The sequence below is a fragment of the Oreochromis niloticus genome, linkage group LG16 (assembly GCF_001858045.2).
Source record: "Oreochromis niloticus isolate F11D_XX linkage group LG16, O_niloticus_UMD_NMBU, whole genome shotgun sequence".
In the NCBI taxonomy this organism is placed as follows: domain Eukaryota; kingdom Metazoa; phylum Chordata; class Actinopteri; order Cichliformes; family Cichlidae; genus Oreochromis; species Oreochromis niloticus.
The window spans coordinates 17,422,055-17,442,263 of record NC_031987.2 but is presented as its reverse complement, the minus strand read 5'-3'; the positions used below and the strand labels follow the sequence as shown (position 1 = coordinate 17,442,263).

Sequence of the window (20,209 nt, the reverse complement as noted above, 5' to 3'; positions counted from 1 at the left end):
CTTAATATTATTAACAGCATGTATTTAAATGCTGTTGTTGGGATGACATTTATTAAGAGGTCAATACAGCATTAATATGGTAGTTGTGAATGCATTATTTTTCAATCATGAAGATTTTTCTTTATTCTTGTTCTCTGCAGCATTGGCTGATGCATCTAATAATAGCAGCAACATCCCAGATCTTTATTGCCTCCTTGTGGAGAATTACGTGTAATAATTCAATCACAACTCAACCATAAGGTGGCAGACTATGTGAACTCACATGGCAGGGGGTGGAGCATAAAGCATAAAAAATATACAACCTTTCTGATCAGAGTTCCAAACGTCCTCTGGCATTAACATCAGTACATAAAGTGTGTGATGGGAGTTTCATACAATGGGTTTCTAAGGTGCCTCAGTCCTTTTTTTTTTTTCCATATCAAGAGTAAAGCAAAATTCAAACTCTTCTTAAATCTGTTCTTTAGCAGGTCCTAAACTGTGGAAAATGCAACCTTAGGTGGACAACAAGATGACATATCAAACTCTTATATTATTTATTTATCAAAAACCAGCCAAAATGCAGAGGTAGTGTTGGAAACCTGAATAAACCCCATTATTCGGTAGCTTGTAGAAGCACCTCTAGCAGCAATAACTTGAAGTAATTGTTTTCTATATAATTTTATCAGTCACATTTATCATTGTGGAGGAATTCTGGCCCACTGTTCTTCACAAAGAAACTTGAATTCATTGACATTTGTGGGCATTAGTCTATGCACAGCTCTCTTGAGAGAGGATTTTAGAATATGTGATCAGAAATAACTAGATTGCAGAAAAGTGGTGTAGGAGCCACCTGACACAATTTTCCAGCTTATTTACAGTCCTGTGCCTTCATACAGGGGCTACCACTGGACCTGTTGTAGTTGCCACCATTATAACTACATTATAACTACATTTTCTCAGTTTTAAATTGTTGATTCTTCCTTGATCTGTGGATTGCTGCTAAAATGTTAAATGTTACAAAAGCTGAAGGAAGGCAACAACTATAAAAAGACAACCAAGAATTCAAAACTCCAAAGAATACACACTAAAACAGAATATGCAAGGACACAGGTGAGCTTGGGATAATAAATTCAAACTGGAAAACAAATCATGAAAAACACTAGAACGAAGCTTGTCATGCTATGAAAACCAAAGATTCGAAACGAAAGCAAAGAACCGGCTCACTTTAGAATAAAAGAACACAGTGATGCATGCGCTGACACAAAACCTAAACAATAAACCTTGAAAAGATAAGCATTGTTATATTAACTGAGGATTCTGAAATCAAAACAAGAGAAAATCCATGGACCGTGACACTGTGCAGTTTATGTAAAGGATTTTATCTAAAAACAAGTGACATTTATGCACATTGAAAGATCTTGTGGACAGTGCTTGAGTAAAAAGGAAGAATTCCACAGTGTAATGATATTTGATGTGAGAAAAGCTCCTATAGGAAAATAATAACATCAAGCAGTTTTGAAACACTGGGAGATACTGGTATCTTTGATGCTCCTGAGTCACTGTGCTGGCAGTCTGAATACATTTTAAATATATCTTATATTCAGGTCATAATAGCTCAAGTGATCCTGTTATGATAAACAGTTTTAACTTTTAACCGCAGGCAGCAGTGTAAGGTAATTAAATGGCTACATTTCATCAAGTTCTGTGTTTTGAGAGACTTAAATAGTTCAGTTTTCCCCTGTTTTACCTCTGCTGCAGTTTAATTTAGAGGCAAGTACTACCATTAAATGTTCACTACATTAAATAGCTTTAGTTACCTGCAAAATCAGGTTAGTAATGGAAGTGCAATTAATGAAACAAATGGAAAATACATAAAATTTCAATACATTAACAAATGTATTTTTGTGCAATTGTGTAATTTTGTATGTAATTTTCATGTTTTTTGTAATGATGTACTTTTTCCTCAGCTGTATATACATCCATTACAATTAGCCTCGCTTAGAACATAAATAAATGCTTAGTGTAAATTTAGATGCATAAATCTGAAATATGCCATTCTGTTTAATAAGCATGTGATATGAATATTTGTGGATTGTCCCTGTAGGACCTTTACTGGTACCCGGTTACTGCAACCAAGAGTTAGGTAATGTTTTGGATGTTTTGTTATATTGAAATCAACTTGTACGTTGGCAATAAAAATGTGTTTAATAGGTGCACAGTTAGTATTGAGATACATGATAAATAGATGTTTTTGTTATTGGAAGAGAGACTTAAGCAGATTGATACACAGAGAAAAGTAGATGCTTGTTTATTCTACTGACAGCTAAATAACAGTAAAAAAAAAAATGCATGGGACATCTGAAACAAAACATCTCAAAATTTGCCACCAAAGCCACATATTGTGCAAAGCTGTAACAAATAACAATATAAATAACAAAATGTGAAGGGGGAAAGAAAAGAGTGTCCAGTTCACATGAATGAAAGCATGGGTTGTTTTTAATATGATTCACCATGGCACTGACATTTTCCCCAAAGAGAGCAATATGGTGACCTTTCCTCATGCCACATCTCCAGTTTGAGATGTGTCAGTGTGACAAATCAGATAAGGCTGAGCTAAAGCCTCAAAAAGACTGGGGAAACAGAAAAGAGTCAATTATTCATGACTGTTTTGTTTTATGACAGCTACTAGAAAGCATAAAATGTCACAGGTGCCTTCTATCTATCTATCTGGCATATAATTAGAATATTTACTTATGCATCCAATTACAAACTGGTTAATTGTTCTGTTTCAAGAATTAAAATGTACATTTTTATGTATTTTAAGTTATATTTTCTGTTAAAAAGTAAGATAGACCACCACTCTGTCTCCATGCCCTTAGGTGTAAAACCAATCAAACCTAACACAACAAGGCTGTGAAAGAAAAACAATATATTTAAACACAACAACAACAATTAAAGATGCATAAACAAATTACGAAAGAAACAGGCTGCTAAAGGACAATATAAGCAATAAAAATAGAAATATGACTTTAAAAACTAATTATCTTATAATAAACTGTTAATGATATAAAAAAAAATAGTGGGGGTGGCTTAATGATTAACCGAAAATTAAACATATGCAACTTTTAATCTACTGCTAACAATACGCTTTCTATAAACACCATCATTCCCTGAATACCACCAAGATATATTTTTTTACAAATAATACCACAAGAACAGAATTAGCATACATGCGCCAGTGATAATGTCCAGCACAACCACCATGTCTGGACTCATAGCAAGCACTTTTATATCTCTATAGTATAAATATTTTGTTCGACTTTATAGCAAAATGATGCTCTCTTCTCTGTCTCCCTCCATTTCCTCTCTGACATCCTATCTGGGTTAGCATCCATCTTATTTGACCTTGAGCAGACCTGTGAGACTGCATGCTACTGCATCTGCTTCATATGGTTAATATACATATACAGGTTTTTAATACCTTGTACAAATTATACCTTTATAACTAATTTTCTTTAAAATAAATGGACACAGATGTCACATATGTATTTGTAAAGTTTTTGTTTGTTGCTAAATTCTCACTTTCCAATGCCTTTTTTAAAATATATATGAATATTATTCGTTTATTTGTTTATATTTGTGTGGGAACAAGTGCTCTCATGAACATAATCCACAAAACTCACATGGTTTTATTGCTGTTCCCTTGGTAACAAGCAAACCCTTGCCCTTTTAGCCTACTGGCACTCGTGTGGATCGTACCACTTTGCGGACGTAGGGTGGGTGTCAGAAAATAGAAGTTAAAGAATGCCTACTTTTTGCCACTAAATCATCATTTTAATAATCAACTTAATGTATAAAATGTCTCCATACAATAAATTGCGCCTTACGCTCGGGTTGAAACGTCATACGTTTAATCATTGGACGTTTTCAGTCTTTTTATCGCACCCAGGGACACCCCTTTATCACACTGAACTGACGGTCGTACAGTAAGCTGTCAAAAGCTTGTTGCTTAAATCTGTGCAGCGCTACAAACTAAAGAAATTAGGTCGGAGACGTGGAGGAAATAACGAGCGATAATTCTCAGAACAGGGCGAGAAATAAAGAGGCTATTGAAAGGAAATTTCGGGAACACTTGACATATTGTTTTCGTTAGTTCGGTTGCCGTGTCCTAGCTGGTGCGTGATTGTCGTATCCTCTGGGAAGCAGCTCGTTCGTGATGATGAGGTAAGCAGGTCCTGTCTTTCTGCTACCAGTGTGGCTAATGCAAGCTAATGCATGTTAATGTGAATGTATTTGTAATTGGGTTTTAAAGCTGAGACTTAAGCATCCTAGCAGTCTCAAACTGTGGTAATAAAACTGCGTGATACAATAGTGGCAGTTAGTTGACTGCCATTGTACTAGTAAGCCTTAAAGTATTTTCTTACAGCTTTAAATCAAATTACAGTCACACGATATGATTGTATTTGTTGTTGTAGCACACCTACAGCGGTGCTTCTTATGTGCATTTCCTCGTTTAGTCTGAAAATGTGACTATACATTTTTTAAAAAGTAGACAAAATGATTCCTACCTGGGATACTCGGAAGTGCCATTAAGACACCGCCATTCATCATAATGTCAGCAGTAAGTGGCTACACCCCTGAACTGAGAAGGATGATGAAATAATTTAAATGTTAGAACTAGAGCTGAAAAATAACACACACAAAATAAAAAAGGCTTATTACTATTATCATTGGGTTATGGGTTTTTAATACCAACATACTGACCTGCACCTAATTCAGGGTATGCAGCTAATAACACAGGCCTGTATTTATGATAATTAACTGTAAAGGGTGTTTAGGATATACACAGATGTGCTGCATGCTCTGTGGTCAGGTTTATGCAGAAGCTTTGTGCAAGCTTAAAAAATAATTTATTTCACATGTATCATTGTTCATCCCTGCAGCAGCAAACTCTGGAGGCATGGATCAAGTGTTGAACTCCACGTTCTCTAAGTAATCAGATTGTAATCATAAATAAATGGTCAACAGGAAGTTTCACATGGCAGATCAGATTCTTGTTCCCTATTGGACAATTTCTAACTGGGAGGGTCTTCCCAGAGGCCAGCTCCCAGACAGGAAGGGGGTGGCTGGAAATGTTTTAGTCAGAGCCTGGCAGAGAGTCTGTTTTTCTTGCTGTGAAGAGAAAATCTTTAGTCACTGAATCCATGGGACAGAAAGAGGGGTAAGAGTTGTTTTTTCTTGTCAGTATATTTAGAAGTCAGCAGCTTGAAAGTTGTGTCTCCACCCTAGATTCCAGGAAACAAGAACAAGCATTTTAGTGCCGAATGAAGTGAGAGAGGTCGGTTTTCCTGCTCTGTTTCCTGACTTGCGCCTAAAGGAATTTGCTGCAGCGTACTGTTAGACCAAGGGTTGCTGCAAAAGAAAAGGAAGAGCAGCAGAGCAAAACAGCTTTTGGAGTACAGTATTTACTGATAGCTTTAGTTGATCTCAGTAGGATAAAAAAAATCAAATCATGCAGATTTAATCAGCTCATGAGTTGTCCACCTTTTCTGTCTGCTCAGCAACTTCCTGTGTAGTTGCAGGTCTGACTACGCAGTTTGTGTTTGACTCCCAACCAGCTTAGCAGTATATAGAGAAGTAGAAAAAAATGAAGTGGCTGCAATAACTGTATGACTCTTGTAAAGTGTAATTAATGGATCCTGATGAACAAACCTTGGTGCAAATGTGTCATAACCGTGTGTGCTGTTGCAGCAAAACTCTGATTGTGTGATCTGGTGTCTTTATAAAATGCTAATGCTTTTATTTGGGCAGCATAACTTGGAGAAGAGTGAAGTGTGTAGGCATAAAACATCTGTATTCCCCTTGGATTTCCCACAAAATGATGAGAAGGAGCTCCATGGTGAAAGATAAACAGATTTTTTATGCCTGATTGCAAAATGTATGACCTGTGCTTTGCTGATTCAAACCTATTTTGTGTAGTTGTATGAGTTTAAATGGATGGCATCTGCCACTTCATTGTAATTCAGTTTATAGAGAAGGCAGACTAATGGCTTTAAATAAAGAGAGGAACAGATGTGACTTGGTGAGTGGTTTGCAGGTGTGTGCAAAGTCTCTTTTCTTGATAAAGGGCTGACAGCTTCGTATGAGCTGAACTTTTATTACTTACAGAGGAATTCTAACAATATGAATTGTCTGCTCTGCGCTATCGTCATGGTGGCATGTCGGTGCAGTGGTTACCTCACTGCTAGAAGGTCCTGGGTTTGAACCTGCCTTTCTGTGGGGAGTTTGTTCTCATATTTTACTTAACATCTTAACGTATCTTAATATGCCCACTGAACAGACTAATGATACCATAATCACAATTAACTTTTTTTTTCTTTCAGATCACAAACAGAAAGTGCCTTTGAGAAGATATCTCCGACCTGAAGTTGGTTCATGTACATTGCTGCCCCTCGCTTCTTTTTTAAGTTGCCGTCTCATGCACCAACACAGGATACCTCAGCTCAAGCCCTTGTCGCTGGTTTGTACACTTTCAGCACCTAAAAGAATGAGAATGAGCCATAAAATAGAGGATAACAAGACGGAGGCTACTGACCAGCGCACATACGACAGAGTAACAATCCTGTGTTGAGATCATTGTTCAATCTCTGTGGGCGTTCTCGGCTGTGGAGTATACACTGCAGTCTCTTGCTGTAAAAAACACAGTTGTTCTTGTTTCGAGGATAATTTTTCTTTGATTGGCTAGTCATCTGATTGTTCTGCTCCTTCGGATGGGGGAGTCATCTGGTTGTTTTAACAGAGGAGAGGACTGTATTCAGAGCTAAAAGCTACGATTAAGCTACAGCTTCTGGTGAATTAGTCTTTCAACAATAAGAGTGACTTTTAAAAGTTGCTTTAAAGTTAAAACTTTTGGACATGGCGTTAAATATTTCTTCAGCGAGAGACACAAAATGGCTAACTCTGGAAGTTTGTCGACAGTTTCAGCGAGGAAACTGTTCACGCACTGATGAGGAATGCAAATTTGCTCATCCGTCAAAGAGCTGCCAAATTGAAAATGGAAGAGTTATTGCCTGCTTTGACTCATTGAAGGTAAGACATATTAATGATCTTCTATTAAGTGTCAGAAAATAATGCCCCTGTATAAAGAAGTATGAAAGTAAAATAAGACTAAATGGAAAACTGGATTTTGTTGTTGTTTGCTAACAGCGTAATTGTGTAAGTTACTCATATGTTTAATAATGTAGTGCTGGAAGTACGTGTCAGTTATTAGTTCATAAAAGTGAAAGAAAAATAATTATTTTTTGGGGTAGAAAAAATTCAAACATGCTCATTTCCCATGTTAAGTGGTGATAATAGAGAAAACAACTGTTAGCGTCACTGTTGTATAGTCAGGTTTAAGTTGAATATTGAATTCTCAGAGCCCCTCAGTGCATTAACCGCCCCAAGCATCCAGCCTCATTTCCCATATTGCTCTACTATTTGTGAAATCATAGGTAATACCACTGTTTCCCAAAGACTGTACGGTAAAATCTAATCACTTATCCAGATGATTTAGGTGATAGAAGAAGAAAAAAAATCTGGCAGCCAGATGGATTACAGTCAGTTTATTCTCCTGCTTGCTCAGTTGCCCTGAATGAGGTGGGGGCATCCTTAATCCACTCTCACACATTCACCATCACACCAAAATCCAGCTTTGCCTCCAGGACTGTCCTCATGTTGACTCATCTCCTTACCGCCTTGCTACAAGTTTATACATAGCTCGCCTGTAACTCCCGTGGACATGGGCCTGAATGCATTAATAGAATGAATCTACTTCATTCCTTCATATAAAAACATTTATTGTTCATCTTGATTATTATGACTGTCAGTGAGCTGCACCACTCTGCAGTCCGTCATCCTTTTTCATAAACTAATCATCCCTCCTTGGTATGGTAGGTCCAGCCTGCTGGCTAAAAAAGCGACCGGGGTCTTCATTCAGAAATCTAATTGACACATTCAGATGCCAACAGAATAATGGAACAACAGATTAATGGGCTGCATATCTGAAAGGCGGGTTTATTAGTTCAGACATTGGCTTTATGTTGAAGATAAGTGGCACCAAGCACTTTTCAACTTATCAAAGTGATTAGAGGTTTCCATAATATTTATTTTACTGCAAAGTAGTAGGGCAGAAATCTATAATTTCCTTTGTAAAAGATTGTATTACATTTTGCTCATAAAATATTAAGGTGAGAACAGATCTCTGCTCTGAAAAGAAAAGATACAACTGCAACTATCTGCATTTCCTTCATATTGATTAATATGGAAATTTAATTATCATAATTATAATAACCTGGATTTGAATAGATCCTTTCAAGAAACTCAAGAAAGAGTAGAAATAAATTATATTCACATATAAAAATGATCTAAACTGATTGTCCTGTCCACAAATAAAATGCTTGTTTTATTTGACCAACAAGCAAATATTTTCAAAACTACTTAATTTACTGTTACATGAGATAAAGGATACCCTAAAATGCCTTATTTAGGATTTTTATTTGTCAAATTAGCTGAAGATTTTCTAACAAATGTTCATTCATTGCTCTAAATAAAATGTGCAGTTTGCTCAGAGCCAGACTAAAATGTTTTTTTCAACAGGGTACCTTAAGGGGAGTATAGAGTTTCTACTGGAATTTCGAGAATGAATGTCAAGCTGTGCTTTTCCAATTTTTAGGAACTCTGTCTAACTATGTCAAAGTTTACAATGATGTTTTGTAGTATTGAGCCCTTGTTTGCTTAGTGAGAGCTAGCCGTTCAGAGACATGTTTTCCTCTTATTTTTCTGTTGGCTTTCCTGCTGACGTTGTTGCCATACGATTTTTGTTCAATTCAGGGTTGTAGTGTAGGACATGTCAAAACAATTACTGTTAACTTTCCCATTCACCAGTGAATCCTAACACAATTAATGTCATCATACTGAAGAATGTGCACACTCTTTGGTATTGTAAGTAGATCCTCGTGGCTTCTAATAAAGCACCCGACAGTACTGTTGATGTCCAGATCTAGCTGATTCCTTTTGCTTGCTGTTTCTACAGTTTTATTGTAGGCGATACGTTTTTTGTAATATATCAGGGCTAAAGTTCAGTACAAGCAGGCATTACTTCTGAAAATTTTCTAGGGCTAGATGCTGAAGATATAAAGTCAAGTCCAAGTTCCTTGGTTGTTGTATCCCCTTGTTTGGTTCATTTTGTGAATGCTACCTTTTTTCTTTATAGATAAGACAAATTAATAACCAGTATTCAGAACATATATATATATATATATATTAATGTCAGAAGAAATTTAAATGAGCAGACATGAGTCTGAGAACTTAAATATATAGGAGAGAGAACGCTCATCTCTGGGATCTCAGGGATGGCTTTGATTGGCTCATATTGAGGGTAAAATAAATAAATAAAGGGTTTTTCAGGTTTTATATTTAGGCTTAAAAATAAACTGCTGAAATATACTACCATTAAGGCTAAATGAGTTTAAAAAAAACCCTGTGTAATTAGCCAATGCATGTTTTAATGCACAATATATGCTGCACAAGTGTTGCATTCAAAGCTGATGTTCAGTGACTATGCAGTGAATGATCTAGGTGGGTCGGGTAGGATTGAGAATTGTGTAGTCTGTGAAATTTTCATGGGAAAAATCATTTAACCCGCTGATTAACACTTCTGAGTACCAGCTCTGATCTGATCTGTGAGAGTCTAAATAAAGGATGTAATGCAACACATAATCTGCAACAGTTTATTCTTTTGCATTTTTCAACACTAACTGTCTGCACTACAAGTAAAGTCTTGTGCCTGACTCAAGAAAATTTTGACATCCGTCATTGCAATGTAAAATGCTTTATTCTAGCCACGACTAGCTGTCACATCATGCAACACAGCACCGCTGACAGTGGAGCCTGAGTGGGAGAGCTGTGGAGAAAAAACATGTTGACGATTACGTTTCTTTGAGACAATCTTACAGGATTTTGATGAAAACAAAACATTTAATTTTTTCTCAGTCTTTTGATTCAGCAACATTTTTATTCTATTATATTGTAAAAATTTCTTTATAATATGAATGAGAATGCTTCTATTTCACTTTATATTTTCTCTGAATGCAGGGCAGATGCTCAAGAGAAAACTGCAAGTACCTTCATCCACCTTCACACTTAAAAACCCAGTTAGAGATAAATGGGCGCAACAACCTCATCCAGCAGAAGACTGCAGCAGCTGTGCTTGCCCAGCAGATGCAGCTCATGATCCCTGGACCCAGCCTGCAGCCTGTGGTAAAGTCCTGGTTCAGGAGGAATTTTAAGTCAGTGTGATGTGATGCTGTTGGTCTCACATGTAATATGTATGCTCTTTCCTCATAGCCAACATTTACGCAGGGACTTGGCACAAACGCTGGTCTCGGTTATGGTTCATACATGACACCATTAAGCCATGGAATGAGCCTCATTCCTTCAGACATCCTCTCCAGCACTCCGGTTCTTGTTCCAGGGAGCTCACCTGTCTCAGTCCAGTGCTCCTCCTCTTCCTCCTCTTCTTCCTCTTCTTCTCCCTCACAGAAGCTTCAGCGTTCAGACAAACTAGAGGTATTCATGCACACCAAGGTGTGACTTCACATAAAAATACATTAGCGCTTGTGCGGTTTCACATAATCGAGCTACACGTTTAAAAGCTGAACTCCTCTTGCTCCTCTCAGGTGTGTCGTGAGTTTCAGCGAGGAAGCTGTGCAAGAGGGGAGACAGATTGCCGCTTTGCTCATCCCAGTGACAGCCCAATGATTGACACCATGGATAACACTGTCACTGTTTGCATGGACTACATCAAGAGTCGCTGTTCCAGGGAGAAGTGCAAGTATTTTCACCCGCCTGCACACTTGCAGGCCAAAATCAAATCCAGTCAACAACAAGTCAATCAGACGGCAGTGGCAGCACAGGCCGCAGCTGCAGCTGTGGTAAGTCAGAGTGTTATCCTTCTGATGACTGATAAAGTGTTCATCATTGTTCTGTCTATGAAATTGCTGAATGTGGAGCGCTGCATATTTGTAAGCATTTATAATGGTATGTTCAGTGCAGTTGAATAGAATCTCCTCTCAAAACTTTAAGCAGCAACTCCTGAAATAGTTTAATATCAAAGAAAAGCATCAGTATTTTTTAATAAAACCTTTTTTATAAGGGATAAAACTTAAAGGACACAATATTGATTTCCTATGTAAAACTTAAGACAGCTCAGTCTGACACCTTCCTCTCTGTCACAGATTTATGGCCTTATATATAAGGCCCATTGAGGGTTATACACTGCCTACTTTGGGGCATGCATCAGATGCATCAGATGTTTAAGCTAACTGAGAAATGTCCCTGATGGACTGAGCTGCATAAAGCAGTGCATAAAACAGACAGATCTGTTACATAGTCTGAGCAATTTTAAAATGATCCTCTTCATTAAGTCTTACAGCTACAATTTTTCTTGGCTTGTTTTTAAATTGCGTCATTAAGTAGCATTAAATAACCTTTAAATGTAATGCACAATCAGGCTTCTCACAATTTCTATTAACTTTTCTTTAGTGCAATATTAAAGCCACATTGGCTCACTAAATTATGCTTCTTTGGCCTCCATTCTACTTAAAAATCATGTCTAGCATACATCATCTTGTATGGTTAATTCTTTTCCATACATTTTTATTTAGGTTGTAGTTTAAGTTGTTAGTTGTAGTTTAAGTTGTTAGTTGTTTTTATGTACTGTACAAGTTAAGGAGACGTCTGTAATTCAGCCAAAAGCTTTAGTATGAATGCAGTAAATGGAGCTCCACATTCTGTGCTTTATGACATCAGGTGCATGGTTGTTTTAGCTTTTGATTTGTGGTACTGCCTTTGCTACCTTCATAAAACCAAGCCATCTTTCATTTAATTATGAAACTGTTCAGTGCTTGCTGTGCATTATATCAGTATCCTGCACTTGAAGTCATAAAACCAGCGTATGTGTTCCAAAATCCTATTGTGTTCATAGTAGGTTGTGTTAATATTTTTATTAAAATTAACAAACTTTTTTTTCTTTCATTTTAAGCATTGTTCTCAAACTTGACGTATAGTTTAAGGCTATTACACCCTTGTTATTATAATTCTTTGTTGCCAAAATGATTCATTAACTGTACATGTTGACCTACTAATTAAGGAATCTTTAGTTTAATGTGTCCTTACTGTGCATGAATATTGTGTTTTATGTGGTATACTACATTCAGGTTATTTTTGTTTTGTTTTCCCCTTCTCACCTATCCACAATGCTGTCCTCCATGATGCACCTCTGCTTGCTGTTACCTGTATGTTAATACGCTTGAATCCCATTGGCCCACTGCCATCATGTGCTCGCTGCCTGCTATTAAAAGACTCAGTCGACTGCCAAAGCAATGAAGCGACCCCTCGAGGCGACTGTAGACCTGGTACTTTCACCTTTTGCTTTGCATGTAGCTATTAATTGTACTGTGAGAACTTTTCATTTTTGTCATTGGGGTTTACGGCTTCTTCAAGTCTGATATTGCCCTTGTGTACATGATCTGTCAGCATGGGTATTTTTAAGTGCTCAAGTTGTCAAATAAGTTTTGGTAAATGCATTACTCCAGTCATATCTGTGGTAGTTTTTTTTCATTGTGTCATCTTTATATTTTAGTCATGTGTATCTTTTTTTTAAAGATAAATACTAACATATCCTTTTAAAGGTGTACGTAAGAGAAATATGGGAAGTGTCTTATTGCCTCTTGTCACTTTCCAGGCCTTTCCCCATAGTGTTCTGCAACCCCTACCAAAGAGACCAGTTCTTGAGAAGTGCAGCTGGGCCAGCTCTCTCCTCAGCCCCAGTTTGTTGCACTACCAGCAGGCTCTGGCCAGCTCACAGACTCTGCAGCAGCCCACTGCAGCATTTTATCCCACAGGTGAGCCTCCAAACTTGCTATGAATTCATGGCTAAACTAGATTTTCATGTCTGTCTCAGTGCTTATTGGGATTAGATATTGTTCACAAATATCACACATGTATTGCTCTTACTTAACTAAAGACATTTGCAGGGATCAGCAGCACTCCTTGTGAACAGGTCTATTATATCAAAGCTTTCAAAAAAGGGTGTGACTCTTAATCCTTACACTAACAAGTTTTTGACATGTCACTGCAAGATTCTTGGCTTTACCATAGCTTATAATTAAACTTTGTTAAACTCATATTAAGAAAAGTAAGATTGTTATGAAAAACAGTTACTCCAGTAGAACCAGTGAACTATTAAAGATTGAAGCAGTGGTTACAACACAAATTGATGACCTCTTAACAACCAGGGCGGGTTCTTCAAGGCAACAAGTGTGCTATATGTCAGTTGGCAAGTCATGGTCATAGACACACCTATATGGGGAGAAATTTGCCTCAAAGAATTACAAATGTGTACAGTATGATACACAAGTGTAAACTAAGATTGACAAATCTGTGTGGTGATTTGTGTGTAACTTTTGAGGACTCACAAATGTGTGCTCCTATCCACGCACCTATACAAAGCAATTTGACCACACGTAAAGCTATTTTACAAATGCGAATATTTAAACCTGACTAAATACTGATCATTTACGCACAGTTTGTTAAGTTCAGCTTCACGAATCGGATAATTTTCTGTGTATACAAATGTCTCAAACTACACGTAACATCCCTCTCGCTCACTTACAAAACCATGTGAACTAATCTCCTGATATGCACAGATCACATCGCATGCACATGTGGGCTTTTGAGACATATTTCACACTGTCAGCTTCGCACAGATCCATATTTATAAGCTGTGTTCATGTCCTGGTGTAAAATTGGGATATCTGAGCTTCCTGTGTTTTCTTTTGGGGGGGCTCTCATGTGTCATACTGTACACATTTGTAACCCTTTTGAGGCAAATTTCTCTTCATACACCTACACCTCACCTAATGCGACCAGTGTAAATGTCTGGTTTGAAAAGGTCTGTTTGCTTGCAGAAATTTCTCTTAAATGTATTCTACGTTAATGCGCCTGTTTTGTAGATGGAGTGTGTTACTCAGCTTGTATCCATCAGAACAAAACAATGCTGCATTAACACAATGGGCCTGTTTAATAAAGTAAAGATCTGTTTATGTGGGCTTACACCAGTATTGACCATATTAATGTATGTCGATTTTGTTAAAGACCTTTTCTTTTTTCACCTGTAAATCACACAGGTTCTGTGTTGTGCATGACTCCAGCTAACGGCATTGGTAGGTGGCTCCTCCGTGTTCTTCTTTAACCATGTCCTTTTGTAGTAAAGAATACATTACTTTGTCTGGATAAGGTAGAGTATACTTACTATTAACAGATGAGAAATCAACACTTTGAATCAGGAAACTGCATGAGAGCCACAACTGGAAATAACAGGACATTATTTTAGTTTCTTAGTAAACATTTTTAGCTTTATGTTTCATTTTTTGCCTTTCTGATCAGAGCCCTGTATATGCTTGTAAAATTATTTTAAATAATCAAAGCACAGTAAAGAAATGTAAGCACTTTTGGTTTATTCTGGATTGTGATTAGGAAATTTGATCAGCATCCCATAGATTTACCTCATAGTTTATGCTCTTTAATGTTTTGCATTAATAGCAAAACTCTGTAAATGTTGTATTTAAAAAAAACAACAACAACAACAAACACATTGATCACCTCTGGTGGCATAGTTTACATGCCATGTCTTGTGGGATGCCAGATTATGGACAGATTTCCTAATTTTATCTCTTATCAGCCCTCCTTTTATGTTTTTCCCCTGCTGTCTCGCTTTGCTGTGTGATCACATGCCATCTGCTGGTCTAACCCAATGATGGCTTGCTGCTAATGTCATTTTGTATTTGCTTGGCAAGAGAGAGAGATACATTGCTATGGTTACCATAATGCTCCACCTCCCTTTTCATTGCTTTCATGGTTCCCTTCCTGAAAAAGTCCCCATGATGTACAGTGCTACGCCTGCTACTGTCTCTGCAGCAACTACTCCCGCCACAAGTGTCCCCTACGCAGCAACAGCACCAACCAATCAGGTTTGCTCCTTTTTAAAGCTTTCTGTCATAAATCCTTGAGCTCTAAATAAGTGCTTCATCTTTCAATCAGGGGAGTTGCTTCATCAGCGTAGAGATGCCCGGCTTGCATTGCAGCATTAAGCTTTCGTGTACCTCGTAGACCAGCTAGGCTGCATCTCATCCTTTCCTTTAGAGACAAAACATATTTCTAGCTCTTCCATCTGCAAACTGTGGTGTCGCTTATATTCTCTATTGCATGTTTTATGCTTTGGTTGATGTCAGTGTCTTTTCCAACACAAGCTACGGTATACAGGACTTAACCATACAGTTCATGATATTGGTTAATGCTGACTTTCTGTGTGCCACGTTTTAACATAAGATTTTTATTATTCGTATAATAAAAAATATTATTCACATTTTCTCAGTTGGCTACTTAGAAACATTTAATATTACGATTGGCAGAATAAATCTAAAATATTTGGTATTCTTTACTTTGATTACTGTTGTCCTTTTTTAATGTTTAATGAATGAAGTCATATGCACATACGAATAAATTAGTATTTAAACTTTGTCATGACCACTGGCATGAAAGTGTGGAGACGTTTTATTCATTTGAAAAAGTCTTTTGAAACTGAAATTCTAAGTTTTGATATTTAAAAAAAAAAAACTGTTAAAAAAAACAAAAGAATTATTTTATTTTGAATAAATTTGTTTTCATGCATTTTTTTAAATTTATTTTGTTAGAGTTTCCATGTATTTTTTTATTTCAAATCTAATTTTTTCAGTTTCCGATTTTTAACCCTGATTTTGTGTTGTGGGCATGTATCAAGGGGGAGAGGTGGGGTGTAGACTAATGATTGACAGCTTCTGTGTCACATTTGTTACAAGTTTAAAATGAGCATTTTGATGGAAGATGGCCATTGCTCCTTTACAGGATGCTGCCGGCACCAGCCAACAGCCAACATGGTTTCCTGGATTATCCTATGATTGACTATATTGATTAGTGAATTTTTGTAACATGTTGATATTGCAGGTGCTATGAACTCCGTATATACATTAGGTTAAAGATGTATTAAGGTTTAAATAAGGTGGGGGGATTCTAATTTCAATATAATGTACAGAAATGAACAGGTGACTTTTAGATTTCTCTACAGAGTTCATAGCTTTTTTGCAACCTACCACCCAATCAGATAACAGTATTCCTTGTTGTAGGGGTAATTTTTTTTTCCCCACCTGTATGTATATCAATATGTTTCAAATATTGACCCATCAATGTAGTCCATTATAGCACAATCTGAAACTGTGGCTAGTGCCGGCAGCATCCCGTGAAGGAGCAATGACCATCTTCAGCCAAAATGCTCATTTTAAACTTGTAACCAATGTGACACAGGAGCTTTCAATCACTAGTCTACGCGTGCAGCTCCCCTTTGATACACGGCCACAACACAAAATCACGGTCAAAAGTCTGACGCTGAAAAAAAGGGTTTGAAGCTGATGAATAATTGAAACTTTTTTAAAAACTGTTTCAGTATCTTATTCTTATCTTATTCCAGTGGGGGTTTTTTCTTCTAATTTTTCTATGTAACTTTGCACTGTCCACTTTCTGCTGTAAGAAAACAAATTTCCCACGTGTGGGACTAATAAAGGTTATCTTATCTTATCTTAAAAAATGCATAAAACAATTTATTCAATGTATAAAATAATTCATTTGATTGTTTAAACACATTTTTTTAATATCAAAACTTATAATTTCAGTTCCAAATCACTTTTGCAAATCAATAAAACTTTTAACCTTAAATTAGCTCCAAGGTCAAGCCCCATTTGTCCTTAAGAAATCAAATTGCAGGAAACAGTTTTTATGCAAGTTTTTTTTTAGACCAAACTGATTTTTAAAAATGTGTAAATAAATAAATAATGTTTCTTTTGAAGTTAGGCTGAAGTCGTGGACATTTTTCATGATTGTGGAAAGTATTTTGTGGTGATCTTTTTTTTTGTATATTAAGAGGATAAAGTTCATTTCACTTAAACTTTGTATTTTCATATCACTTAAGAGTGAGTTCCTTAATAATCTTTGTCTTGTAACAAAGGCGATTGTACAGTATACCTGTTGTGTGAAACTACTCAGTGACTTGTCTTTGCCTCCGAAACAGATCATCCTCAAGTAACCGCCAGAAACAGAAGCCAGTGCCGTGTTGCTGCTGTTAAGGGTCCCGGGCAGCCGTTCTGTAAATATTCTGTTAACAATACACACAAAATACAAGAAGCTGCATGCGGATAACATCTCCGACTTTATCTGACATTAATTTGATCTGTGATGATACATTACATGCAGTTATAATGAACCTCTACATTATACTGTGATAGGTGTCAGAGAGATTGTTATTGTACACGCCTTTGCACCTGCTAACATGCACCTTCAACAATCAATGTGCATTATTTATTTGTTTCCTAAACTAATTCTGATAGGGTTATGGGTGCATTTAGCCACCAATCAAACTTAAATACAACAGATGCTACAGAGAAATAAACTGGCAGTAGTGGCATAATACTAAATGAGACGGTAAACAACAGAGATGTTTTAAATAATGTAAATATTTTAATCATTTCTCAGTCTGTAGACAGTACCTGTTAATGTCAGGTGTAAAGGCGTCCTATATTGTAGATTATATTGCAGTTTTATCATCATCATATTCTTTATTGAATGTGTTATTTAAACTGAGAAAGTTTTGTTTTTGATGTTAATGATTGCTCATCTAGTGCCAGATTTAACTTTTAATCAAAGAGAAAAGCACTTAATTTAACTTTAAACTTAACAAAACATTGTGTATATAAAAAAAAATGTAATCTAACAGCAGGTTTATGGATGTCCCTTTAAAATGCTCTGAGTCCCTCTATACTTCACCCAGAGTAATGGATCAGTGCTCCACCTCCTGGTGTGCCTTTGCATTACATATACAGATTGTTTTCTGTCTTTTCTGAGAGAAATGAAATGTTTTATCCGTTCAAAGCAATTTTGTTTTTCTAATTTAACACCTCTTTAGTAAATGTGCATTATTGCTCAAGACAATTGCTGACTCACTGATGGATCTGTAAATACTTTTCACTTGTTCAAGTTGATATAGCCTCCACAGCCATGAAAGTCAGCTCAGTAAGAGTATGAAATTACTGCTGCTCATATTCAAACTAAAGCTCTTGTGATCCTGTGAGGGTTGCGTGTTGAGTAGTGTCTCAACTGTTAGTCTTAATGTTGCAGTCACTTGTCAGTACTGTATTAATCGAAGGTTACAAGTGCCTAAACAGTTGTTCATGCAATGACTAAGTACATTTTAAAATGGTTGTGTGGAAAAACACTCAGTAAATCTATTCCACTTAAGACATATACATTAGGATTAAATCTACATGTTTTTGCAATACCATGTAAATGCAGTGGTATTGTGTGTGTGGACCTGTTAGTTAGGCTTACAGTTTGTTTTCACTGATGCTTTAATGTGTATGTTATTCAATTTAATTTTCAATTTAATTTGATTTTCTTTCATTTTTACGACAAGAAAGTAGCAAAAAGGGTCAAATACTTTTTGTAGTAAAGTAGAATTTAAGGAGGCAAACATTTGGTGACATGTAGTCATGAGAGATTGATGCGGCATGATGCAGTTACTCATTACTGTCTACTATCTAGCAGCAGACAGGGTGGGCATTGTGTCTGATTAAGAGAAATATTGTTTCTTTCTTTTATTAGAATTTTAGTTATCTATTTTGCAAACAAGGTGTACAAATAGAAACCTTTTCTTGAATGTTTTGCATTTCTTCACTTTTTCATTATATATTTTCCTTGTGATGTTTTACATGTCAATAGAATTTACGAGCATAATTGCATATTTTACTAGTGTAACGTTAGTTAAAAATAGTTTTAACATGTATTCTTTTATTTTGTGATGAATGCAATTTATTAAAATTACTTTAGGTCTGCTGAGGGTTTCTCAAAGGACCTTGATCTGTTAGCCTGTTAAAAGCAGTCTTGTGTCCAGGGATTGATGTTGGACAAAGGAGAAACTTAAAGCAATTCATCCTTTTTGCTGTCTTGTCACCTGTAAGGGACAACAAGCCTTTGTATGACCAAGGCCATAGGTTTGATTTTTATGTACAAAAGTGCATCGTACAGGACATGTTTTCCAAAAAAGAAAAGAAGTAATTTTCATAATGGTGTAACAGTAGTTTGTCATTTATTGTCTGATTTGTTGCTGAGGGCAATCCCAAGTTGCAGTGATGAAAACTGTATTTTTGTAGGTGGTAGATTAGCTGTATCTCCTCACAGTAATTAGATTACAAACTTGGATATTTAACTTTATTATTATATGGTGAAACACTGTGGGTAAAACAGTGCATAAAAGAGAACTTTTGAAATGTTAGTTTCGTGTTTGTTAAGGCTTCCCTCTGCATGTTGAGCACCAAACTTAAAAATGTATTTGGCTTTCAAAATATAATTGCTTTAAAAGTTTAGACTGCTATTAGACATACAATATTTCCCCACTTATTTATTTTACTTTCAAAATAAAGGCATGTTTTTGAATGTTTGTGTTACGTTATGGCAAAACGTTTGAATGTCATGGATCCACCTGCACACAGAGGTTGTTTGAGATCTTGATCGCCCAGTCAAAAAGATGTGAACAGTAAGAATGTTTGGTCTGACTGACTGATGGAAACACTTCTCTTAAGCACTTTTTCTACAGTCAGACAACTGAGAAGACAGGCTTTCTGTGAACTTTGCCTTACCTTTGGTGTATTACTGAGTCTGTATTTGTTCACTAATTATGATTTCTTTGTCGTCTAATAAATAGAATAAACTTCACTGAACCTTTCTCTTAAATTAAGATACACACATTTCTAACATGAGGTCATTATTACAGATTGTAACCACACCTGAAATGGCTGATATTGATTGGCTTGTGGGGTTGGCTAGCATTTTATTGCAATCTGTCATATTTAAACACTGAAGCCTCTGGTTAAGATGTCACGCAACAGCTATTTGGATCCATCCTGTTCTGAATGCAAACATTTTCCCCAAAAGTAATTGTATAATTAATCATTTCTTGTGGATATTTTTGTTCCTGTAAATTCTAAATTGTGTACAATCTGATATTAAATATACATAAATAAATATATGAATGTCGTGTAAATGCCAT

At 36.3% G+C, this 20,209-nt stretch overlaps 1 protein-coding gene across 4 annotated transcripts; it reads left to right on the top strand.

The window, feature by feature from the left end:
- Positions 1-3,731: 3,731 nt before the first annotated feature.
- Positions 3,732-20,203, top strand: LOC100690653 (muscleblind-like protein 2a). Of its 4 annotated transcripts, XM_025904128.1 has the most exons (10): positions 3,735-4,203; positions 6,363-7,068; positions 10,114-10,278; positions 10,366-10,587; positions 10,698-10,952; positions 12,381-12,434; positions 12,764-12,923; positions 14,208-14,243; positions 14,956-15,050; positions 17,180-20,203. In XM_025904128.1, exons 2-10 carry the CDS (start codon positions 6,895-6,897, stop codon positions 17,192-17,194), a joined length of 1,176 nt encoding a protein of 391 aa, XP_025759913.1. In that variant the 5' UTR covers positions 3,735-4,203; positions 6,363-6,894; the 3' UTR covers positions 17,195-20,203. The 4 variants fall into 4 exon arrangements, with proteins under 4 accessions (XP_025759914.1, XP_025759915.1, XP_025759912.1 ...); XM_025904130.1 differs by lacking the exon at positions 12,381-12,434 and having other exon boundaries at positions 3,733-4,203; XM_025904127.1 differs by lacking the exon at positions 14,956-15,050 and having other exon boundaries at positions 3,734-4,203.
- Positions 20,204-20,209: the final 6 nt, after the last annotated feature.